Genomic DNA, 24,208 nt, shown 5'->3' with positions numbered 1-24,208 from the left:
TATGCAACTGAGTAATACTTGAATTGCCCAGAAGAGGGCAACAGAATACTATAAATTTCTGAGCTAATAGTTTGCATCTTAGGAGTTATATTGTTGGTGCCTTGCAAACCTATCTTTATTAAGTTATGTAATTATATTTCATATATAAGTCATCTAGATACTGAAGTAATCCCAACCTGAAAACGCTCATATATGTTGATCCCTGCTCTAATCTATAATTACTGACTCAACCTACTCCCCTCCCCCTCCTAACACCTACCCCCCATCCCTTTCCTGCTCCCCTTACCCCTCACCCCCTACCCCTAACCCCCTTCTCTCCCTCTCCCCTACCATTCCAAACTCCTAATAACAGCTCAAAGAGTCAGTTATATGCATATATGGATTTATAACAGGGCAGGATCCAGAATTCTAAGAAACAGTCCAGGACACAAGACCCACTACCGAAAAGGTGCAGATGGATAGTTTTATTACCCAATGCCTATACCTCTATGGGCTAACGATGATGTTACCTGATATTCCCCCTCACCCCCCCCCCCCAAAACGCTCTTGTATGCGATAGTATCCGTTCATACAATACCACTGAAAACGCGGGTTCTAGGTAGCTGGCCTCAAGTTAGTACCCCAACCAGAGTTAATGGGAACTGTTAGGGATAAAAGCTCCCGAAGGTTTTTTAGTCGGAGAGCAGGGTGGGTTAAAGGGTGTTATTTCTGTTCTGTTTTTATGTGTTGTTTTCTGGTGTTCTCCTGCATAATGTTTATCTACATAGAATTGATAGAGGAATATTATCTTGCTATGTCCGCATTCCTAGCCAATAATGTACCCAATTATGTTAACCTCAATACACCACTATGCAGTTTAAGGTAATTACCTGGAATGTGAGGGGGCTAAACAATAATATTAAGCGGAAGCTGGTGTTTGAGTATCTTAGGCAACAATCACCACATGTGATATGCCTACAGGAAACCCATCTGATGGGATCTAGGGCTCTTCTGCTCAAAAAAACCATGGATATCTAAATATTATCTGGCCCACTTCTCCTCATTCTCCAGGGGCACAGCGGTGCTCATTAGTAAATCTTTTCCAGGCCAAATCTTGACGGCGTATACTGATCCTAAAGGTAACTATGTGATTATAAAATGCAATTTGGAGGGTCATGTCTTTACAGTGGCATCTATTTATATTCCACCCCCATTTAAAACGCAAATTTTGGAAGAGATGACTTCAAAACTTCACAATATAATGGAAGGCCCTCTAATGGTAGTAGGAGACTTTAATGCTATTATCGATCCGGATCTTGATAGATTAAACAAAAGTCACCGCACCTTCGCATCCTTTTGTGAGTGGATTAAAACTTATCAGTTATATGACGCATGGAGGTGGAAGTTTCCTTCTAAAAGAGAATATTCATGCTACTCTGACAGTTATAAGACGATGTCACGTATAGATAGGATTCTTACCTCCAAAGATTTACTTCCGTATATTATTGATATACAATATCTGTCACATGGTATCTCGGATCACTCCCCTCTGGTGTGTACAATTAACACCCCGGGGTCAAGTTGTGCAGGGCTCTGGAGAATGGGGCAGGTGTGGTTGGAGGATGAAACTATCCTGGCCGAATGCCAAAAGAATATGTCGTACTACTGGCGGGAGAATGAGGGTACAGCGGGTGTGGGCATCTGCTGGGACGCGGGGAAGGCTGTACTACGTGCAGCATTTAGATCAGCCATGTCTATAATTAGGAACAATAATAAAGCCCATCAAGAATATATTAGGAAAGAATCAGAGGAATGCAAAAAGCAGTTAATCCTGGACCCTTGCCCAAATAGATACACACATTGGGAAATGGCTAGGAGAAAGTTAGAATTAGAACTGCTTAACAGTATAAAGCGTAAAGATATAATTCACAAACAAGGCCAATTTGAACATGGCAATAAATGCGGTAAATTACTAGCGTATTTCCTTAAAGCCCAAGTTGACACTACGCCCATAGCGGCTATAAAACATCCAGATGGGACAAGGCTGGAGACGTCTGTGGACATGGCAGAGGCCTTTAGGAATTTTTACTGTCAGGTTTACTCCTCCCGCACACACACTGGGGGCGGAGAGGTTGCCACATTCCTTGACCAGCTCTCCCTCCCTATACTAACTGAGGAAGAAGCTGAGCTATTGGAGTTGCCCATTGGTCCGGAGGAACTGGGGGAAGCTCTATCCTGCCTTAATAAAGGTAAGGCACCTGGGCCTGATGGCATTCCAGTAGAATGGTACTCTAAAAACAAGGAAGATATCTTACCAAGATTATCCTCCCTACTTACTGATATATTTGAACTCGGAGAATTGCCAGAATCAATGAGAGATGCTTTAATCACCCTGATCCTGAAGCCAGGCAAAGACCCACTGGCCTGTGATTCATACAGACCAATCTCTTTGATTAACACAGACACAAAAATCTTGTCTAAAGTATTAGCAATCCGACTGGAAAAAGTCATGCATAAACTGGTTCATCCGGATCAATGTGGATTTATAGGAGGGAGGTCAACAAGAATGAACATATGTAGGCTCCTGTCCAATATCCAGTTCCCTCATCGTAACTCAAATGCCAGGGTGATCCTCTCCCTCGATGCCAATAAGGCATTTGACTCCATTGAATGGCCTTATTTAATGCAGGTTCTTAGGGGGTTTGGATTCGGTCCTCGCTTCTGCAAATGGATTCAAATTTTGTATACTAAACCAACTGCGAGGGTCAGGGTCAACCAGGTTATATCCCAAACCTTCCAAATTGGCCGAGGCACCAGGCAGGGGTGCCCACTATCCCCTCTGCTATTTGCTCTAGCAATAGAGCCTCTGGCACAGGCGGTACGCAGAGCCCCTGACATTAGAGGACTCACAATCAACCACACTGTGGAGAAAATATCTTTATATGCAGATGATATGCTCATATACCTGGCTGACCCTGGTCCCTCTTTGACAGTAGTCCTAGAATTATACAATATATTTGGGCAAATGTCGGGACTCACTATCAACTGGTCAAAATCAGTCCTCTTTCCTTTGGACACGTTTGACCTTAATATAATCTCACCAAGTTCCAAGCTGTTGATAGTGGACAGTTTTAAATACCTGGGAGTATGGATACATAGAGATATAAACTCATTTAAAGAATACAATCTGCAACCGGTTCTGGTATCTATTGAGTCTCAGCTGAAGCGATGGTCGAATCTACCATTAAATCTATACGGTAGAATATGCTCAATTAAAATGATCATTGCCCCGAGGCTACTCTACATTCTACAGATGTCTCCTTGCTGGATTCCGCAAAGTATTTTTAAAAAAATAGACTCCCTTATTTCTAGTTTCCTATGGGCGGGAAGCAATGCAAAAATTTCGCTGCGAACTCTTCGCCTGCCAATATCGGAGGGGGGGCTGGCACTTCCTGATTTTCAGGCCTATTACCTGGCGTCCCAGCTGGTGCCCATACAGAGCTGGTTAGGTTCAGTGAGAACTAACTCGGACATGAATACAGAGGCGGACATCGCCACTTCATACGAGGCTCTCTGCTCCGCCATTTATAGAAGTAAAGTCCCAACAGGGAATGAAGGCACCTCACTGATTAGACACACTATTAAGATATACAAAAAAGTTCAACGAATATGTGATCCCTCACCTAGTACTATATCCCCCAGTTTTCCCCTATGGCATAATTACCAACTCCCGGAACTCAAAAACATACCTGATATACATTTTTGGTGCAAAGCGGGCATTAAATACGTTAACCAATTATATAATGAGGGTTCCTTTAAGGACTTCGCCAATCTGAAACAGGAGTTTCAGCTTCCACGACACTCACTGTTTCGATACTTTCAGATTAGGCACGCACTCAAAACCCAGCTTGGTCTACATGGAGTGGTACTAGCCCCTACACCATCAGAATCTTTACTTCTGCAGAAGGATACTGACAAACTAATATCAAAGTACTATGAATTCATATTACTTGCAAAACTAAGAAATAATGCAAATAGTTATAAGGTCAAGTGGATGGTATTGCTGACTCAGAGTGGGTTGAATTCCATGACACGTACTATAAAACTGTCATAGCCTCAAAAGACAAGGTGATTCAGCTTAAGTGGCTGCATCAGGCCTACTTGTCACCAACCCGACTGGCAAAGATGGGAAAGGGAGCCACAGACGCATGCTTCAAGTGTGGTGCAAGTGGGGCTAATTTCTTACACTGTGTGTGGTACTGTCCCCAGGTACAGGATTTTTGGAAATCAGTCATTCATTTCATGTCCAATAAGCTCAAACTACCACTCGCCATGTCTTTTCAAGCATGTATGTTGGGAATCCTGGGGGATGTGGGGTGTGGGACACATAAGAGAACATTGATACGTATACTATTATTTTATGCCAGAAAGACCCTCACTTCTAAATGGAAACAAAATAAACTACCATTCATACAACAGTGGATAGAGACAGTAAATAGTACCCTGCCGCTATATAAGCTTACTTATCAGTCTAGATCACAGTTTAAAAAATTTGGGAAAATATGGAGCACCTGGGTCGACGCCCTGGATACTATAATACCCCACCTGGACATCTCTGTGATGATACAGGATCTTCACTAAGATAAACAAATCACTATATTGGGCACAATGTTAAGCTATATTTAAAAGAGTCGTATGAGGTTCGGAATGGGGCAATGTATTACCACTGTAATATTATTACTCTCTGTATGATAATTTGTCATATCTCTGGATACAACCTATGTAATTGAAGAAATTATGTCATGAAAACTGTGGGAGAATACCGGATTGTACTTGTATTGTTCTGTTTTTTATGATGTTAATGTTTGTTAACCTATAAAAATCAAAAATCAATAAAAAAAATTCTCTTTTAAAAAAAAAGGAATCAGGGAAGGCTACCAAATACTGGGGGCACATCTGGCTACAAATACTGGGCGATGGGCTACCTATTTTTGGGAGCACATCTAGCTACCTATACTGCGGGAGGGTCTACCTAATGCTGGGGAGGCACATTAGGCCACCTACACTGGCTGGGAGGACTACCCCTTATACTGGGGGCACATCTGGCTACCTATACTGGTTTTATGTGTGCGTGTGAAAGAGTGTGTGGGAAGAGGGCTGCCTAAAAACTGCAGGCACATATGGCAACCTATAAGGGCTAGCTAATTTTGGGGGCACATCTGATTACCTATACTGGGTGGGGGACTACCTTATATTAAGGTCACATCTGCATATCTATACTAGGAAGGGAGCAAGCATCCGAATAGAGGGTCAAATCTTGTTACCTATACTGGGTGGGAAGCTACCAAATACTGGGGGCACATGTGGCTATCTAGGCTGGGTGGGGGCTACCTAAAACTGGGGGCACATCTGTTACCTATAATGGAGGGGGGGGGGGCTATCTACATTAAAGAGGGATTGCCTAAAACTGGAGGAACATCTGGCTACCTATACTGGGTGGGGTTGGGGGCTACCCAATACTGGGGACACATCTGGCTACATATACTGGAGGGTGTACTTAAAGAGACTCTGAAGCCTCTTAAAAATCCTTTTTTTATTAAACAATCTTGTTTAATACATTAGCCCTACCTAAACCGACGCATTCCCGCGGCTATAAACTATCTAAACCCCCCCTAACCCCGCCTCCCTCTCCTCTGCAAAATCCACGACTTTCTTGGTCGTGGATTTGCTGCCTTAAGCTCTTCCATGTGAGGCAGGGCTATGAGCTGCAGCCCTGCCTCACACGCGTCTGTCAGCGGCGGATCTCTGCCTCTTCCTCACCCCTCTCAGCGAAAGAAGAGTGAGAGGGGCGGGGGAGAGGCGGCGATCCACGCTGATAGACGCGTGTGAGGCAGGGCTGCAGCTCATAGCTCTGCCTCACACAGAAGATCGGCACAGATCGCCCCCCGGGGAGTTAGGTGGGTTTTAGATAGTTTACAGCCGTGGAAATGCGGCGATTTAGGTAGGACTAATGTATTAAGAGGCTTCAGAGTCTCTTTAATAACGGCAGCACACCTGCTACCTATACTGGGGAGCAACCTAAAACTAGGGCCAGATCTGGACACCTATACAGGGGATTGGGGGGGGGGGGGAGGGGGTGGTTAAGGTAAAGAAAGAAAGGAAAAAGCATAAGTGTAAGAAAGAAAAAAGCATTCCTATATTCCTATTACAGGAATCATCACGTAATCGCACATTAACGTAGTACTTTGTTATGGAGGTCATGTGACTGACGTACTCTACCTGCTACTAGTAAAGCTGTAGAACTGCTATATGTTCACCCAGTGTCCATGCTCTATTTTGCTATCTGCTTCAATTTTTTTTAAAAACTTCAATAGCAACATTATGTGTGGCATGCATTTTCTGCTGACTTCCACTGTTTCCTGGAGAAGTTAGTATTGTGGAACTGTTACAGACGCATGCGATTACTCCAGTTTGCTGGTCACGATCATGTGTTCAAGCAGTTAGGGAACACAACTAAGCAGAGCCTTACTAATCTAACACGCATATACGGACTATCCACAAGGCAAACCTAGGCAGATGCGTGGGGCCTAGGGAGAGTCTAAGGGCCTGGCAGATGCTAGCCCCCACCACACCTTACTAAAAAAAAAAGCCAGGTGACCATCAGCGGTGGGCAATAACTGCTATCTTGCCTAAGGCCCCATTTCATCTTAATCCTTTTCTGCTAACGTAATCAAACTGATCATGTGCTTCTCTGAGTTTTCGTACAGACCAGATAAATTAAAAGTGAATTTTAAGAAGAATTCAATAGAAATAGTCCATCATATGACCTCCAGTGGAATATATAGAAAGGTCTCATGTAACAAAGAAAGTTTGCCAATAAGACAGAGTTGCTGTTTTTTTAAAGCTATGAACTCCAGTAAAAGAAGCAAAGGCTGCCTTCTAAAAACAAAAAAAAGATTACCGAAAGATGTTTATATGCTAAAACAATAAGCAGACTTACCCATTTTGAAGCCCTCGTGCCCATCTTTGGCCACAGTCATTGCGTGTTCTGATACCTCTGCTGCTTCTCGCTGTGCAAGTTGCCTGAGACATGCTAACACTGCTCGACGCAGGACCAGGTGAGGACTACACAGGTGAACCTGAGAGATATGACACAAATGACGGATAGAAGAGACAGAACACATGCTAACACTGCTCGACACAAGACCAGGTGAGGACTACACAGGTGAACCTGAGATATGACACAAATGATGGGTAGAAGAGACCACACGCACTGCAGGTCAGTGACAAACGTCACAGGCGTGAATGGAAGTGGAAGCCATTTGTAAATATCATCCAACCATATATGATCAATGAGAATATTCAAACAGAAACTAGCTGTGTGTCATCGTGTCATTTATTTTATGGCATTCATTCTCCATTGTAGCTTCCTGATGAGACAGAGAGGCAGGGTCGGAACAGGGTTCTCCAGCAGAGAAGGTTTCCTAGAGGTGGAGATTCCAACCCAAGCCTCCCCCCCCCCCCCACAATTGTGCTTGTCCCAGTATACGTATAGCAAATGTGCTCCCAGTATTAGGGAAATAACCCTGCCCAGTTTAGAGAGCCAGATCTGCCCACCGCATTAGGTAGGTTGCTCCCCTCCCCCCAGTATAGGTAGCCAGTTCTACTCCCAGTATTAGGTAGCCACTTCCCCAGGTAAGCTAGCCATATGTACTCCCAGTATTAGGCAGCCCTCCTCCCCAGGTAAGATAGCCGATGTACCCCCAGTATTAGGCAACTCCCCCTCCCGAGGTTAGATAGCCAGATGTGCCTCCCCCCCAGCATCAGGTAGCTTCTCTCCCCATATAAAGAGTATGTGAGCTCGCCACTCACTTGTCAGCACCTCTGGGATCTTCACCATATCGTACAGATCAGCGTCTCCTCTCCGATTACTCTAGTGGTGCACATCATAAGAGAGGAGATGCTGGACTGTGTAACATGGTGAAGATCCTGGTGGCGCTAACAGATTAATAGCATGCTCTGAGTCTGCTCACATCCCCAGTAATCCAGCACTACTTTTATACTTTAAAGTATTTTTTGTGTGACAGTGAGTTAACTACAGTTCCAAGTCTCATCTTGTTTACTTTGCTGGAAATAGGGGATGGAGAGAGAGAGAGATACACACAGTAGATAGAAAATACCATGGAGCATTCCTATGAATAGCTAGTGCAATATCATTCAGAAGAAGCAAAAACATTATGACAGGTACAGGGTAAACATCTGTGAAATACAACAGATACGGGTGTTCGGTTATTATCTCTACTGTGACTTTACTCCTAGCATTCTATAGCAGCTACATTACAATACAAACCACCTACAAGCTGTAGTCTTAGGATTTGCTTACATGTATCACAGTGCAAATGCAGCATAAGCACAATATGTGAACATGAAAAACCATAACCAATTAGCAATGCAAATACAGCCCATAAGGCTGTGTATGGAAGCTTTTGCAATGCGATTTCCCATATCACCCTTTCAATTATGTCTATCTGCATATATGTATAAGCTTTCACTGATTATTCTGAAAACCTATTGTCCTCTGTGTCCAATATGAGCATATAAAAGGAACATAGAATAGCACTTAAATCCTTTCAGGTAACCCAAGTTGAGGGTATTTTTTTAAGTTTTCTCCTAGGAGATAATATTTCATCTTCTGTTTAAAATAACTTTTCAACACTCTGCAATGGAAAGAATACCAAAAGTAGGTGAAAAAGCACTGACAAAATTATTTTCTTGCCTTTGAGCTAGTGGCTTAAAGGCATTTAATTGATAATGTATGGAAATATCATCTAGGAGAAAAAAGGGAACTGAATAAGGGCCTTAAAGAGGAGCTGTCAGCCGTACTATCTCAGAAAAAAAACATATATCTAAGTAGATAAATACTTGCTTGACTTACATAACATAAGTATTGCACTGTCCACGTTTTGATTTTAGTGATTTTTTACAGTCAAAAAAAGAGAAAATCCTTCTTAGCATTTCCCATTTTAACTGCGGCTATTTTGAAGTCAATCTATGTCATTTCCTCCCTTACTAACCTCTGCCTGATTGCGTATGCATTGCCTGCCCTCCACTATAGAAAGTGCATTGTCTCAGCATAAGAAATATTGGCCAATCAGAGAGGAACAGTGGTGCGGGAGGGGAAAACAGGAGGGAAAGAGCCTTCAGCCAATCGGGCTGCATAAGGTAAGTCTGAAGGGAAATGACAACCTAGCATGCACTGCAGCTTCCTTTGTGCATACCAAATAAGAGTCATGTAAACTGGGAATGATCATTTATCACAAGAAAAGTAATAGTGATTTTAACTTTTGGATTGCCTGGTTACCATCATTATTACTGGTTTACCAGATAAAAATAAAGAATTGATTTTCGATTTTATGCCCTACAGTTACACTTTAATAAGTATTTAGCCCACTTTTCACACTTTCTCTTATGTAACACGTTGGTAACTATTTCTCCTGAGTTTTCTCCCAGGAGATAATTTTTCATCATCATTTTAAAATAACTTTTCAGCACTTTGGAATAGATAAAGTACCAAAAAGTAGGCGAAAAAGTACTATCAAAATTATTTTGATTGTTTGCTTGCTGGTGGTTTAAAAGGAATTTAATTGACAAGTCTAAAATATCACCTAGGAGAAAACTCAGGAGAAAAATTGAATTGCATATGGGCCTGTATGTCAGTTTAGGATTTCATCTATCGAGGAATCCTATCCTGTCATGCATGTCTTCTGGCTTGAAAAATAATTTAGGACTTCTGCTAACCAATTAGGATTGTTATTGTCAAAATTTGAAGCTTGTGGACCACTTGTACTTGGAATTGCAGTGTTAACATATATTCTTTACAATGTCTTCATTTTTTTTAAAGGAGCGCATCCGGTGTCGGACTGGGAGCTGGAAAAGCTGAGGAAATCCACTTGCTGGCCAAGCAGCAGTAATCAGGTCTTGCTGGTCACATTGAAGACTTGCTGCATGTTTCTATTGGGAGTGATAACTCAGGGTTTCTGTTGCTTGGTGGATTTCCTCAGTTTTTCCACCTCCCAGTCCGACACTGAGCGCATCACCATTTTATACACCCACTGTTTGCTATATATCAACCCCTAATGCACCGTTTTGGTTGGCAGGAAGGTCTGTTCGGTGGCCCCCAGATTAACTATGCCTGGGAGCTCTGTTACTAGAACCAGCCCTGCAAGGGAGATAAGCTGGAATACCATCTTCAGCATATGTACAGAACATCCTGTAACTGTAAAGTATGAACATTATACTTACAAACAAAACGGCTGGAACCAGAATGGATAAATATATACAAAAATCAAGCAACAAGCAGTGTGAACACTCCAGAAAATGTTATGTAACATGCAAAAAGCAGGAGAGACAGCAACAGCCGTGATGCAGACCCATAGCTTCACTATGCATGAAGGCAGCCTGGTTTCTGGTTATAAACAGTATGAATAAAGCATTTGAGTAAGGGCAACATCGATTATTCACTGCAAACATTTGCAAATAGTTCAAATGCACACAGACTGAGAAATACACGGCTATGATGAAACTGGCAAAATATTACACTTTTTTTTCTCAAAATAAAAAAAATCTCAGAAAGCACAGAATAAAAACACCTGGTGGGGTAATAAATGATTCCAAGTTGAGTGGCAGGGATTAGATTGTGATTTTCTCTATGGGATAGTTAGTGACATGGCTATGTACTAAATACTTATTAAAATGATATAGTTAAGAACGTGACTGTTGAGTACAATCAGCTGTTCAATCCCATGGTACCCATAAACGGTACAATAAAAAAAAATGTTAGATTCACCCGTTTTTGCAACCAAAACAATCGAATGAAAGTTGAAAAGAATATTTTTTTTCGATCAAGAAAAACGATTGATTATCCAGTTTTTTTCTAAAAAATTCAATCACACATGTTGGAAACATTTTTATATTCGAACTAACAGAATAATCTAACTAAATTATCTAATCGAAAAAAAATTAAAAAATTGTACCATATATGTGCACCTTTAAGGTGGTCACGTATGATACACTAAAATGATCCAATATTACAGCAATTCGATAAAAAAAACCTATTTTTTCTGCATAAAAATGTAAACTTTTTTTTATTTTGTAAATCGAGTGAAATTTGTTGTCAGATTTTTTTTTTCCCCCCAATTTTTCTTGATCATGAGTGGCAGAAATTTCTGATCACATTTTTTGCAAGACTGTATGGTGTATAGTAGAGAGAGAATTTCGCAAGCAATTTTTTCAGAGTTTTCAATCTTTTTGTTTCATCGTTGGTACATTGGTCAGATTAATCAAATGTTACAATCAATCAGAAAAATGTGATTGTATATCTTGAATTGAAAAGAAATGTTAAAAATTGCATGGTGTGTGGCCACCTTTACTGTTTTAAGAAGAAATCCACCAGCCTTGGCCTCACTCTAGACAAGCTAGCTCCCTCAAACCCAATGCAAACATTAGTGGGCATCTCAAACTGTCTCATCTCTCTACCTGCTCCACATCCCACCCACCCTGTGCGTTGGAAAGTCGGGAGCTTTGTGTGGGATGTGTGATTAGACATAAGACTGTGGTCCACTCAAACTAGGAGCAATCAGATTAGCTCCACACAAAACAAGGCAAGACCGCTATCACAGGGAGGCCTTTAATTTTACATTAATCCTCATGCATTTGTCTGAGAAAAAAAATCTATAAACTAAGTATTAGAAAGGGCAGGAATTTTGTGTATTTGCATCTACAAACCAAGTAGTGTTTAAGCCTGTCAGCAAGAAAGAGATATTTGATCCGTCCAGGAATTCTCTTTTTATTTATTTATATTTTTTTTTTAAACAAAATTGAGTTTGTATTGCCCCTTAAACTTGGAATCACCTATGTCCCATATAATGTTTTGTCATAACTTCCTATTTTTTCCTATAGATTTCTTCTGTGACCATATCAGCAGATAAGCTTTGCACAAAACTGCAAATGGGCTACAAAGCTCTGCAAGATGCAAGTATTGCCTTACAAAAGAAGAGGGATGCAAGAAGGTGCAGCGCAAACTCTAGGAGGGGAGGTGACATACCAACATAGAGTTATCCAGCAAGACCTCCTGCAGGAGATAAAAGTGACAAATGTGTGAGGAAGGAGCAAGTAGACTTATGGACAATAAATCAGGGACTAAGTTCAAGCTTTTTCTCCCATGCGGTTCCTCTTTCCCCTTTCCACTAAGAAAGTGGTTTTTTTCCTGGAATTATAGTGCCTAACTTATTTTTTTCCTCACCTATAAGGAGAGATAATTCATGAGAGAAGCAGAGAAGAAGAGCTAAAGATGCACACACAGGTACTGTCGCCAGCAGAGATCTGGACTTGATCCCTAAGCAACAATTTGGGGAACAGTTCTATGTAGACTGTAGACATATCTGTTGTTATAAAGGGGAATGGAAGAATGGAGAGGGAGGGGTAATGAGAAAACAGTGGGCTTGGCCTGTGCTCAGATGAGATGATCCAGCACTCCAGATGTTCCAGCGATGCATCACGACCACCATACATGCCAGATTCTCGGCTGAAGTAGTCCTTTCCAGCCACCTTGGTTGAGCACCCTCTAGCATGTATATAAAGATTTGTACATACATACGAGGCATGTCACTTGGCAGGGATTGGGACTCAATCTCTCAGGTGACAGTGCAGGGCTGACACTGTACAGACGCGTCACAAAAAATACTCTGTTGCTCTATGAGGTGGAGGAGGGCCGACTGAGCAGGACACGAGGAGCGTCATGCAGTGGGCAGGATGAGTGAGAACAATGCTCTCGGCATGCGCTCGGTCGACTCGACCCACCGGACTGATTGCTGTGCAAGGTGTCCGGGGGCTTGCTAAACTCTCGCTAGATTCTCAACAGAAGTGGTTATTGACCACCTTGGCTGAGTTTAATTTAGCAAGTGTAAGAGACTTCAGCCTTAATTCAGGAGATAAACAGGCAGGGCCGGGCCGAGGCATAGGCTGGAGAGGCTCCAGCCTCAGGGCGCAGTGTAGGAGGGGGCGCAGAATTCATTCAGCTGTCATTCCTAATTGTGTTTGAAGCAGAAAGAAATAAGAAAAGGTGATACATGGCAGTGATTGCAAGCCAGATAACTGGAGATTAAGGTGTTGGGGAGGTTGTGGGCCCTGTGGCGCCTCTTAGTCTAATAGCAATCAGTGTTTGATGGTTCGGGTGGCAGGGATGGAGGGGCGCACTTTGGTGTCTCAGCCTTGGGTGCTGGAGGACCTTGTCCCGGCTCTGTAAACAGGTAAAGAGATCTAATTTATGAGGTAAACCGAGAAGCAGAGTTAATAAGTAAGGTGAAATAATTTATGACTTGTGAATCAATCCTAATATCTCAATGGGTTGTTTTTTAGGCTTGTTTCTATCTAGCTTCTCTAATTTGCTTCCACGATCAAAAAACCTCTTAGTAGTTGAACATCATCATCAGTGCATAATCAGTGCAGTGCTGTAGTGAGGATGGAGGGGACATTGTAAAATGTTTGGGTAGATTTGGATAGGGGTCCAATGCACTGTATAAAATGCCAACATTATATAAACAATTGACAGATAAGATAGTCCTTACTCTTGTTAAAGAAACAGCATTGTGTAAACTGTACTAGAAAAACATAATCCCTTAAAGTGGACCTCTACCCAGGAATGGAACTTTGAACATATTAGCGCTCGCTATCCATTAGGCCCCTTTTACAAGTGTGCATTACATTACCCTGCTTTGCCACAGGGTAACGCGACGACAATGCAAGGCAGTGGGGCCTAGCACACAAAACGATGGAATACGACAGAGATCCCCAGGAATCCCTGTGATGTACTTCCTGTCCAGCAGGGAGTACGTCACTGGGGGAGGGGCAGCGAGGGATGTGCGCCAGCATCAGTAACACTTCTTATATCTATATATCACTGTACATTAGTATATAGCAACATCCCCTCCACCACCAAGCATTATGGGGGACCAGATATATTTTGTACTGGCTTCAGGAACTCTCACTAATCAAACATTCTGCCGAGATTACCTGGCAGGAATAAAGATGTCTTCACCTGTGATAAATTTCAAATATGTAAAGTGGTAAACACTGCCTAAATAATTTATATATATTTTTTTAAAACAAAATTAAAAGCAATTAATAGCACTACAAAATTATGGCACTCAGTGTAACAGATATAGTAGAATATTGATTCTACAATCCCTGATAGTAGAGTATCGGTAAGTGTACTGATTTTCAATTATATGATCCCCCACGGACTGTGACTTCTCTTACACAAGTATCTCCGAGTAGAATATTGGCAATTAAACAAACATTCTACTATATCAGGAACGTCCTGTAACTAGGATACATTTCCATGATGCAAAACACTCTATGATGTACAATACGGTGTTTATTAATCTGATCCTATTAGTGTACCCTTCCACTAAACAAACAGCAGGAATATACATATAACAGTGATGGAATGCCACACAGCAATACTTACACACAGAGTGGGCACCAAACTGGACAGGTTGACATGTTTGGGAGCAAACATGTGTAGCTGCTGTAAGCAGGCAATGCCCTGGGCCTGAACCAGACAGTCTGGATGCTCCTGCATCACAGAGCAAGCCAACAAACAGAACTTTCTTTGTGAAGATGCCAGTTCTCCACTCCCTGTAGGCAAAGGACAAGTAAATAACCATTTGTGGCCAAGATGCTCAGAGGATATAAATAGAAAATACAAGAAAGAAATTAATTCATAATTAGTATAAATGTCTACTGGAAAAAACAACAACCCACCAACAGCCCCACCACGGTACGGATGTACTACAATGGGAAGTTATTCCTTCCACCCTCTCTCCACTGTTGATCAGTAATTAAAGATAAATCGTACCAATCCATCTTTAATCCTTAAACTGCAGGTTACAGATTTAGCTGCTTCTGTGTCCATGATCCTCTGTAACCAGCTATCTCTCTTACTGACTTGTCAATGTTGGAATGTGGACATAACCCCAAATCTGTAGTGACTATCAGCAGAACCAGATCTCTAGTCCAGCCATGACTACCACTAGACAGCCTAACCCTAAAAAAACAGAGGTGGTAGCAGAAACCAGAGACTGCAACAGTCACATTATCAACTTTAATATTTACAGAGACACTGAAGCGAAAAAAAATAAAATAAAGTATAATGAATTGTAGATTTAGTACAGCTAAGATATAGAGCATTAGTAGCAAGGAATTAATTATCATGTTGTTGCCAGTACAGGAAGAGTTAAGAAACTTCAGTTGCTACCTATGCAAAAGAGCTTTTCTGACCCAACTTGGTTTGGCTACAGTGCTATTTTCTGGAGCACTTATACATCAAAGAAACAATCAGAGACAGATTTAGATACAATTTTACTACAGGAAAGATGAAAGGGTCATTAACTTTGCTATTTAATAGTTTAAAATATAGATTATGGTTTGTAAATTGCAAAATATGACAGAATGATGCAATGTTATAAATAAAAGCTATATATCTGAAAATAAAAATATGAGACTATTTTCTTTGCTACAATTCATTATAAGTTTTTTTTTCCGCCTCAGTGTCACTTTAACACAACCCTGAAGCGAAAGAAAACCCCAAAACATATGATATAATGAATTGTATGTATAGTACGGATAATGAATAGAACATTAGTAGCAAAAAAATAAATAATAAAAAATAAATAATAAAAAATAAAATTATTTTCAGTTATATAGCTTTTTTTTTTTTTTAGAACATTGCATCATTCTGTCATATTTGCAGTTTAGAAACCACACTCTGTATTTTAAGTTATCAAGCAAAGCAGAAATAATGACCCTTTGAACTTTCCTGCAGTAAAACCTTATCACAACCTGTCTCTCGCTGTTCCTTGGCTGTTTAAGTGCTTCAGAGCACAGGACTGTATTCGAGTCAGAGGGACGAAGAGCTCAGAGAAGCTGAACTCTTCCTGTACTGGAAAACAATATGAGACTGGCTTTTGTTTTTTTTGCTACTAATGTTCTACTTCTTAGCTGTACTACACATACAGTTCACTATCTCATAAATTTATATACCATACTTTTTTTTTTATTTATTGGCATTGCACATGCCATAGATGTGCTGTTTTAGAACTGAATCATTTTGATTAGAAAAAAAAAAAAAGTGGTATGTTCCCATGATGTAGATTTCTTAAGAATGTTACCTTGAAGCTCTGGTCCCAGAGTGTTTAGAAGAGCACTGAGACAGCGACCGAGGCTTCGGTGGACCTCTGTGTGTGATGGTGCTGTCATCATCAAAGCAGTTAAGATGAGTGAGAGTGTGGACTCTATATGAAGATAATATAACGGTCCTGAGGTATCAATGATGATTGAGAGAGAATGCAGCGCCCAGGTCTGTAAAAATATCACCAACGTTCAAATAAACGGATGTCCATCTTCATTTATTCTTAAAAGTCTATGATTACAACTTTAAAAAAAATACCTGTAAAGACATACATAAAAGACATACATCTCTCCCAGAGAAAAGTGCACTATAAATCACTTTTTCCTTTGTGGCTATCACTTACAGTATGTAGTAAAATTCTAAAATATCTGACTGGTTTCGGACTAGTCCATCTCCTCGTGGGCGATTCACAGTATTTGCTTTAGTCTTTACAAAATAATTGCCTGGACCTATACCACTTTCCTGGCCAGACTCCCTACTTGTTTACAAACTATTTTGTCAGCTGGACTGAGCAACTGCAAGTGATTTTAAAAATATAAAAAATCTTGAATATTTCCCATGAGGAGATGGACTAAACCTGTCAGGTCTGTCAGATTTTTACAACTTACTGTAATGTATATCTCATATGAATGCATTTTACCACTTTTCATAATAGAAGTCCTTTAATCACTTGAGTATGGTATATCTACATCCCGCGGGACTTCAGTTCCTGCTCAGGGACGTAGATATTTGTCTATTGAATCCGACAGCCGTCGCTCGCTCCCACACAGGTTCTCGCCGCTGATCATTAGCGGGGAGAACAATGAATGAACGCAATTCCCATTCATTGATCTAAGTCCCTGTGTCAATGATCGCCGGCATCAATGAGATGCCTGCGGTGATTATAACAAAAGAAGTTACACTTGCACGCATTACTTCCTGTTCGCGTACTATTTGTAAGCGGCAGGAAGAAAATGCGTGAGGACATATTGTGGCCAAATAGTAAAATTACACCTACTTACTCTTTATTCAATAAAACCACCTACTGGTACCTATACCATTAAAATTACCCCTTACCTCGCCCACTTTCCCATAGTTACCCAAATTAATCATTAGCATTTAAAAAGAAATGACAATAAATAAAAAAAAAAAACAACAAATAGTTAGTCTAGGGGCTGAACTTTTTTTTAATATGTATGTCTAGAGTTATTACTGTTAATTTTGCCTATATGGGCTTGTAATTAGTGATGGAGGTAAAACTGAAAAAATGCACCTTTATTTCCAAACAAAATATTGGCGCCATACATTGTACTAGGAATATCAAACTTGAAGAAATTTACTACCCCACGAAGGTCTTAACTGATGTGCCCAGGCAGGCTCAATCACCACTTGAGCAGATGATGAAAAGAAGATGTAGCTGGCACCATCGATTGCTCTTTTACTTTTATTAAAAGACCGTCATTAGTATACAGATGACAAAGTATACAAGTAACAGCGACGTTTCGGAGCGTTCAGCCTGCTCCTTTTTCAAGCCATGACAGTCTCAAAGTACTCCGTTTGTAATCACATATATATACAACATCACATATTCAAACTACCCAATGACAGGCTTTCAAATCCTCTTAAGCCAATCCCCGTCCGTTATATCAAAAGCGGACCTAATGGGGAACTTGTGTACAAGTATGTGGACCAATGGCGAGAGACACTCACCTGTGCCGTGCGTCCGCCCCACCTGGCACACCGGCCTCGGTTCAGCCTCCAAGTCACGTCAGGCCACCCCCTTGGTCAGCGGACCAAATGGGGAACAGCCGGGCGGGACAGTAGTGTAACGTCAGTGACGTTACCAGGGAGACGCGAGGGAAGCGCACGGAAAGCTCCGTGTACTTCCTAACAGCGGAGAGATGACGTCACTGCATAAGCCGGCTGATCACGTGGAAGTATCCACCAATCAGCCGGCCCTGCGTCTCCCTGAATGGCAGCAGTGGCGCCGAGCTGGCCGCGTTGCCATAGAGATGTAAATAGAGGCTGAAGCAGTGTTAACAGAAGGGGCAGACGCACATCCACATGCAGAGGGTCATCATGCTGCAAAAGAAGAGATCAGCACCCATACCCAACATATTAAAACAGTGCAAAGTCACCATAGATAAAGGACATATTGAACAGAAGTAACCAGGGACATAGTAGATAGTATTATATTAAAGGTTATATAAATGGTGTGAGATCATATTCTCGGTTCATGCCACAGGGCTCAATGGTATCCAACGTGCAAATCCAGAAAGCCTCATGGAGCAACAACCGCCTGTTTCTGTCACCACCATGTTTCAAAATGGGAACGCTGTCAATAATTTGACAGCATAACTGACTAACAGTATGTTTACAGAGAGCAAAATGACAGGCAACTGGTTGGTCCATGAGGCGTTCCCGGATTGCATGCTTGTGAGCTGAGAGTCTAGTTTTAAATTTTTGGGTAGTTTCTCCCACGTATATAAGGCCACATGGACATTTGAGAATATACACAACATATTTGGAATCACAGTTGTAGATACCCCTGATGTTGTATTTTTTACCTGATCTAGAATGGGTAAAGACATCACTTCTGATGACTGAGTTGCAGTGAACACAGTTGAGGCAGAGGTACATACCTTTTCTAGATCCCTCAGGGGGCCTGACAAGTGACCTCATTTCAGCATGGGTCAGTTGATCCCTGAGGGTAGGGGCCCTTTTGTAAGAAAAAAAGAGGAGGAATATGGAACTCAGGGACCTGGGGAAATGCCTGGCCAAGAGAAGGCCAATGTTTTTTAATTATACATGCTATGTCCACACTAAGGACATTGTATTGAGTGACAAAAGGAATACGATTCCCGGCATCTCTCCTAGATCTCTTAGATGTACACAATGCCATTCTGCGAGCCTCTGCAACCAAGTCCTCAGGGAAATGTCTGTCTAAAAATTTCTGTGACATCTCACTTAACCTAACTTCTCTCCGATTGTCATCATCCACTATACGACTGACCCTTCTAAATTGGGACTTAGGAATGGACCTGATAGTATTAGTGGGATGGAAACTTTTATATGACAGGATAGCATTCCTGTCAGTGGGCTTGACATACAAGTCAGTGTGAAGAGAGCCATCAGACAACATTACTAACGTATCTAAAAAATTGATTTGTTGTTCATCACAATGAGATGTGAGTCTGATGGGTTCACACTGCCCATGTAGTTCCCCCACAAATTGATCAAGGGTCCAACGCGGCCCCGCCCAAACGCAAAACACATCATCAATATAACGTAGCCAACACAGGGCATACTTTTTAAACAATGAATTATTGTAAACAAAAGATTCTTCATACTGATTCATGTATATGTTTGCGTAGGACGGGGCCATGTTGGACCCCATCGCCGTTCCACGTACCTGCAAATAAAATTTGTCATTAAATACAAAATAATTGCAAGTTAACACAATCCTCAACAGCTCCACAATGAATCTAATCTGATAGCCATCACTATGATTTTGATGGCTATCAGATTCGATTCACTGTGGAGCTGTTGAGGATTGTGTTAACTTGCAATTATTTTGTATTTAATGACAAATTTTATTTGCAGGTACGTGGAATGGCGATGGGGTCCAACGTGGCCCCGTCCTACGCAAACATATACATGAATCAGTATGAAGAATCTTTTGTTTACAATAATTCATTGTTTAAAAAGTATGCCCTGTGTTGGCTAGGTTATATTGATGATGTGTTTTGCGCTTGGGCGGGGCCGCGTTGGACCCTTGATCAATTTGTGGGGGAACTACATGGGCAGTGTGAACCCATTAGACTCACATCTCATTGTGATGAACAACAAATCAATTTTTTAGATACGTTAGTAATGTTGTCTGATGCCTCTCTTCACACTGACTTGTATGTCAAGCCCACTGACAGGAATGCTATCCTGTCATACAAAAGTTTCCATCCCACTAATACTATCAGGTCCATTACTAAGTCCCAATTTAGAAGGGTCAGTCGTATAGTGGATGATGACGATCGGAGAGAAGCTAGGTTTAGTGAGATGTCACAGAAATTTTTAGACAGACATTACCCTGAGGACTTGGTTGCAGAGGCTCGCAGAATGGCATTGTGTACATCTAAGAGATCTAGGAGAGATGCCGGGAAACATATTCCTTTTGTCACTCAATACAATGTTCTTAGTGTGGACATAGCACGTATAATTAAAAAACATTGGCCTTCTCTTGGCCAGGCGTTTCCCCAGGTCCCTGAGTTCCATATTATTCCATATTTATCTATGGTGACTTTGCACTGTTTTAATATGTTGGGTATGGGTGCTGATCTCTTCTTTTGCAGCATGATGACCCTCTGCATGTGGATGTGCGTCTGCCCCTTCTGTTAACACTGCTTCAGCCTCTATTTACATCTCTATGGCAACGCGGCCAGCTCGGCACCGCTGCTGCCATTCAGGGAGACGCAGGGCCGGCTGATTGGTGGATACTTCCACGTGATCAGCCGGCTTACGCGGTGACGTCATCTCTCCGCTGTTAGGAAGTACACGGAGCTTTCCGTGCGCTTCCCTCGCGTCTCCCTGGTAACGTCTCTGACGTTACACTACTGTCCCGTCCGGCTGTTCCCCATTTGGTCCACTGACAAAGGGGTGGTAACATCTTCCCTGACGTGACTTGGATGCTGAACCGAGGTCGGTGTGCCAGGTGGGGCGGACGCACGGCACAGGTGAGTGTCTCTCGCCATTGGTCCATATACTTGTACACAAGTTCCCCATTAGGTCCGCTTTTGATACAACGGAAGGGGATTGGCTTAAGAGGATTTGAAAGCCTGTCATTGGGTAGTTTGAATATGTGATGTGGTATATATATATGTGATTACAAACGGAGTACTTTGAGACTGTCATGGCTTGAAAAAGGAGCAGGCTGAACGCTCCAAAACGTCGCTGTTACTTGTATACTTTGTCATCTGTATACTAATGACAGTCTTTTAATAAAAGTAAAAGAGCAAGTGATGGTGCCGGCTACATCTTTTCATACATTGTACTAGGGAAATATTTTAAATGTTGCAATAAAAAAAAAACATAATTATATAAAAATGATTTTTTAAATGTTTTCTTATTATTCCCATTAAAATGCATTTAGAATAAAATAATTCTTAGCAAGATGAACCACCCAAAGAAAGCCTAATTGGTGGTGGAAAAAACAAGATATACGGTAAATCATTTAATTGTGATAGTTAGCTATAAAGTTATTGGCGATTAAATGGGAGGAGTGCTGACAGGTGAAAATTGCTCTGGTACAAAAAGAAAAACCCCTTAGAAGGGAAGTGGTTCAATTGCAATCTCATTGCGTTTTCTTGATCATTCTTCTAAAAAATTCAAGAGAATGTTTTGTACTATTCAAAGATTTCATATGCCACAGAGATTCACTGAGACTTCATGCTCTACATAAATAGGATCTGTGGTTTGGACCCATGCTGGCAGCACATGATAGAGCTTCTAAGTATAAACTCATGTTCAGTTTGATCTTGCCTGTGCTGAAATAGATTGTATAACTTGGTTGCATTAGACCATAATTATAGAAGGTTCTATTGAGTATAATGCAAATGTATAGTTTAAATTATGCACAACTGGAATTGCATACATATTTCTAGAACACATCCTTGTCTAAACTAAAAAAAACTTCCTGTATGGTAACTTTGCAGAAAGGCTCCCTGTTTATGGAATGATTAACCCTTTCCAATCCAATTTAGTGATCACCCACTTTCCCCGTGGCACTTACATTTTTCTATTTTGTGGGTGGAGGGGGGTGACCGCTGTGTGCTGAAGAGCTGGAGGGGTCTCTACCGCCTCACACTAGAGCGAGGAGTAGACCCAGCATCAGCGGGGGGATTCAACCCTTTAGCAGCCAATTTATTTAGAGGCTTGGAATTACTCCAGACCAATGTATTTTAGCATATTCTTTTTATTTGTTAGTTACACTTTCCTGCTTCTAATTAGTATTGCTGTGGTGTGTATTTAGAGCCACTTGTCACTAGGGGGCAGTGTGAGACAATAACAGAGGACTTCTGCTTTCAGTTTCTATATTTTCTTGAAGCAGAGAGACATCAAAGCATTCCAAGAATTTACAGCACTAGTTCCACCGGAGGTCCAAAGCAGTGCACTTATCTCAAACGAGATAACGGTATTGAAACTTTTAATGGGTTAAATATTTATACAGCATAGTGAGGTGCCAGAGGGAATCAAAGTGTTGGACTTTGATCCACGTAGGTTGACGTCATGCCGGACTACATCTGACAACGGCGTCCCTAGTGGCAAGCCCAAATGCGCCCATGTAATATCTAAATTACATGGTGCTGCAGTGGAGGATGGGGCCAGCAGTGACCAAAGTGTGCAACAGCCATATACTTGGTGCTCCACTTAAAAACAGGTTATGTTCCGGGAGTTTGTTTGTAAGCTGAACTTGTAAGTTGAGTCCTGTGTTATACAGGTAAAAGTGGATACATGATGTACTTTCAGTCAACTCTGGATCTGAACATACAGTATAAATAATGTTGTAGGTGGTTTTCAAAGTTCTTTTAATTTGTTTGAAACTACTTACAGCAGTTAATGCAATTCTGCAACATTTAACAACAAAATATTTTGAACAATAGAGACAAATTTGTTTGTATGTATGAAAATGTTTAACTCAAGTCATTTGTAAAGTAGGGGATTGCCTGTACTTTCCTGTGCCAGACTATCTCCTACAACGGACCTATGCTGGATAAGGCCAATGCTGGACATAGTCCGACATAGGATTAAAAAGGGCTAAGGGATCACAATACTCACCAGAACTGTTATCATTATTGTATATTTACCGTATATAGCGCCGACATCTTCGGCAGCACTTTACATAGTATATAGTCACGGCATTAACTATAGCGGTTATTGTTAGTATGATTTCAAGTGATATGATTTAGCAAAAAATGACCTAGAGGAATCCATCTTGAAACAAACTCTGGCATTAAGATACCCCCGTCTGTGTTACAGAGCAGAATATATGCCAATTCTTATGGTCAACCCACCTGAACCTCTGGAGATGTGGTATCTTGAGACAATGAATGAAGCACAGCTACACAAGAAGCCAAGTGCTGGGGCGAGCTGACTCCTCCAAGGTATCTGTGCAAAGAACCCAGGGCTAGAGAGTGACTGGTTCTGGCCACAACATCTCTGGCTATTTTCAGCCTGTAACACAGAAAGAGAGTAAAAGAAAATGCAATATTTACCTAAAGTAGAGCTAAATATATGACATGGTCACAGCATCCAGCGTACTTATCAAAGCTTGTTTGTGCTAATGCTGATGTGTAGGAAGGTTCAGCCACTACATGGGCTAGCCTGGCCATGCACTCCACAGCAGCACAGCGCAGCCCTGGGTTGCTGCTCTCCAATGCCCCAAGAATTAGGGAGAGACATGGTCTTCGAGCCTCTTCCGGCCCTAAATTCCCACTACCAGAATTCAAGTGCTGCAGAGAAAGAAAACAATTAATGATCAGACACACAAGATAAATTACACAAGATAAATCAACCTATTTACTGTACAGGAAATTGAAATGTTGGAAACTTGAATCCCAACACTGTTCCTCTCTTTGTCTTGGACTCTTATGATATTCAACCACTAGCTGTGTGCAGTGCAGTGTGATCATTATGCTGTTATAAACAAATCTTGATTTTTTTATTACAAAATTACAAAGGAGGTTAGGCTATTTATTCAGCAATTTGCTTCACAAAACCTTCATCACACTTTAGCCCTGTAACAGAAAAATGCAGAGATGTTGTAAAGGTGGTTTGTACTCTCAAAGCTAAACACTGTGATGTAAAATTGTTATAGAGAACTCTACCTACCGTAAATAAAGGCAGTGAAACATGAGGCCGGATTCAAGTACAAGAACAAAAAAAAAATCACTGATAAGTCCTACAAGGTTAGTCTCAGTCACTTACACTCATTTTCTTTACCTCCTGCCT

General features: G+C 41.3%; 1 protein-coding gene across 2 annotated transcripts in view; it reads right to left on the bottom strand.

Annotated features, from left to right (window-relative positions):
- HEATR5A (HEAT repeat containing 5A) overlaps positions 1–24,208 on the bottom strand; it is a 99,177-nt gene that overhangs the window by 31,133 nt on the left and 43,836 nt on the right. Inside the window, exons 17-22 of one of the 2 annotated variants that reach the window (XM_068253858.1) lie at positions 23,519–23,709; positions 23,272–23,431; positions 16,209–16,398; positions 14,507–14,676; positions 12,083–12,109; positions 6,980–7,118 (exon numbers count right to left, since the gene is read on the bottom strand). In XM_068253858.1, the coding sequence (XP_068109959.1) occupies positions 6,980–7,118; positions 12,083–12,109; positions 14,507–14,676; positions 16,209–16,398; positions 23,272–23,431; positions 23,519–23,709 (877 nt within the window). The remainder of the gene's footprint in view (positions 1–6,979; positions 7,119–12,082; positions 12,110–14,506; positions 14,677–16,208; positions 16,399–23,271; positions 23,432–23,518; positions 23,710–24,208) is intronic. The other variant, XM_068253859.1, reaches the window with a different exon arrangement.

The sequence above is a fragment of the Hyperolius riggenbachi genome, chromosome 9 (assembly GCF_040937935.1).
Source record: "Hyperolius riggenbachi isolate aHypRig1 chromosome 9, aHypRig1.pri, whole genome shotgun sequence".
Classification (NCBI taxonomy): domain Eukaryota; kingdom Metazoa; phylum Chordata; class Amphibia; order Anura; family Hyperoliidae; genus Hyperolius; species Hyperolius riggenbachi.
This window is presented reverse-complemented; position numbering and strand designations above follow the sequence as displayed.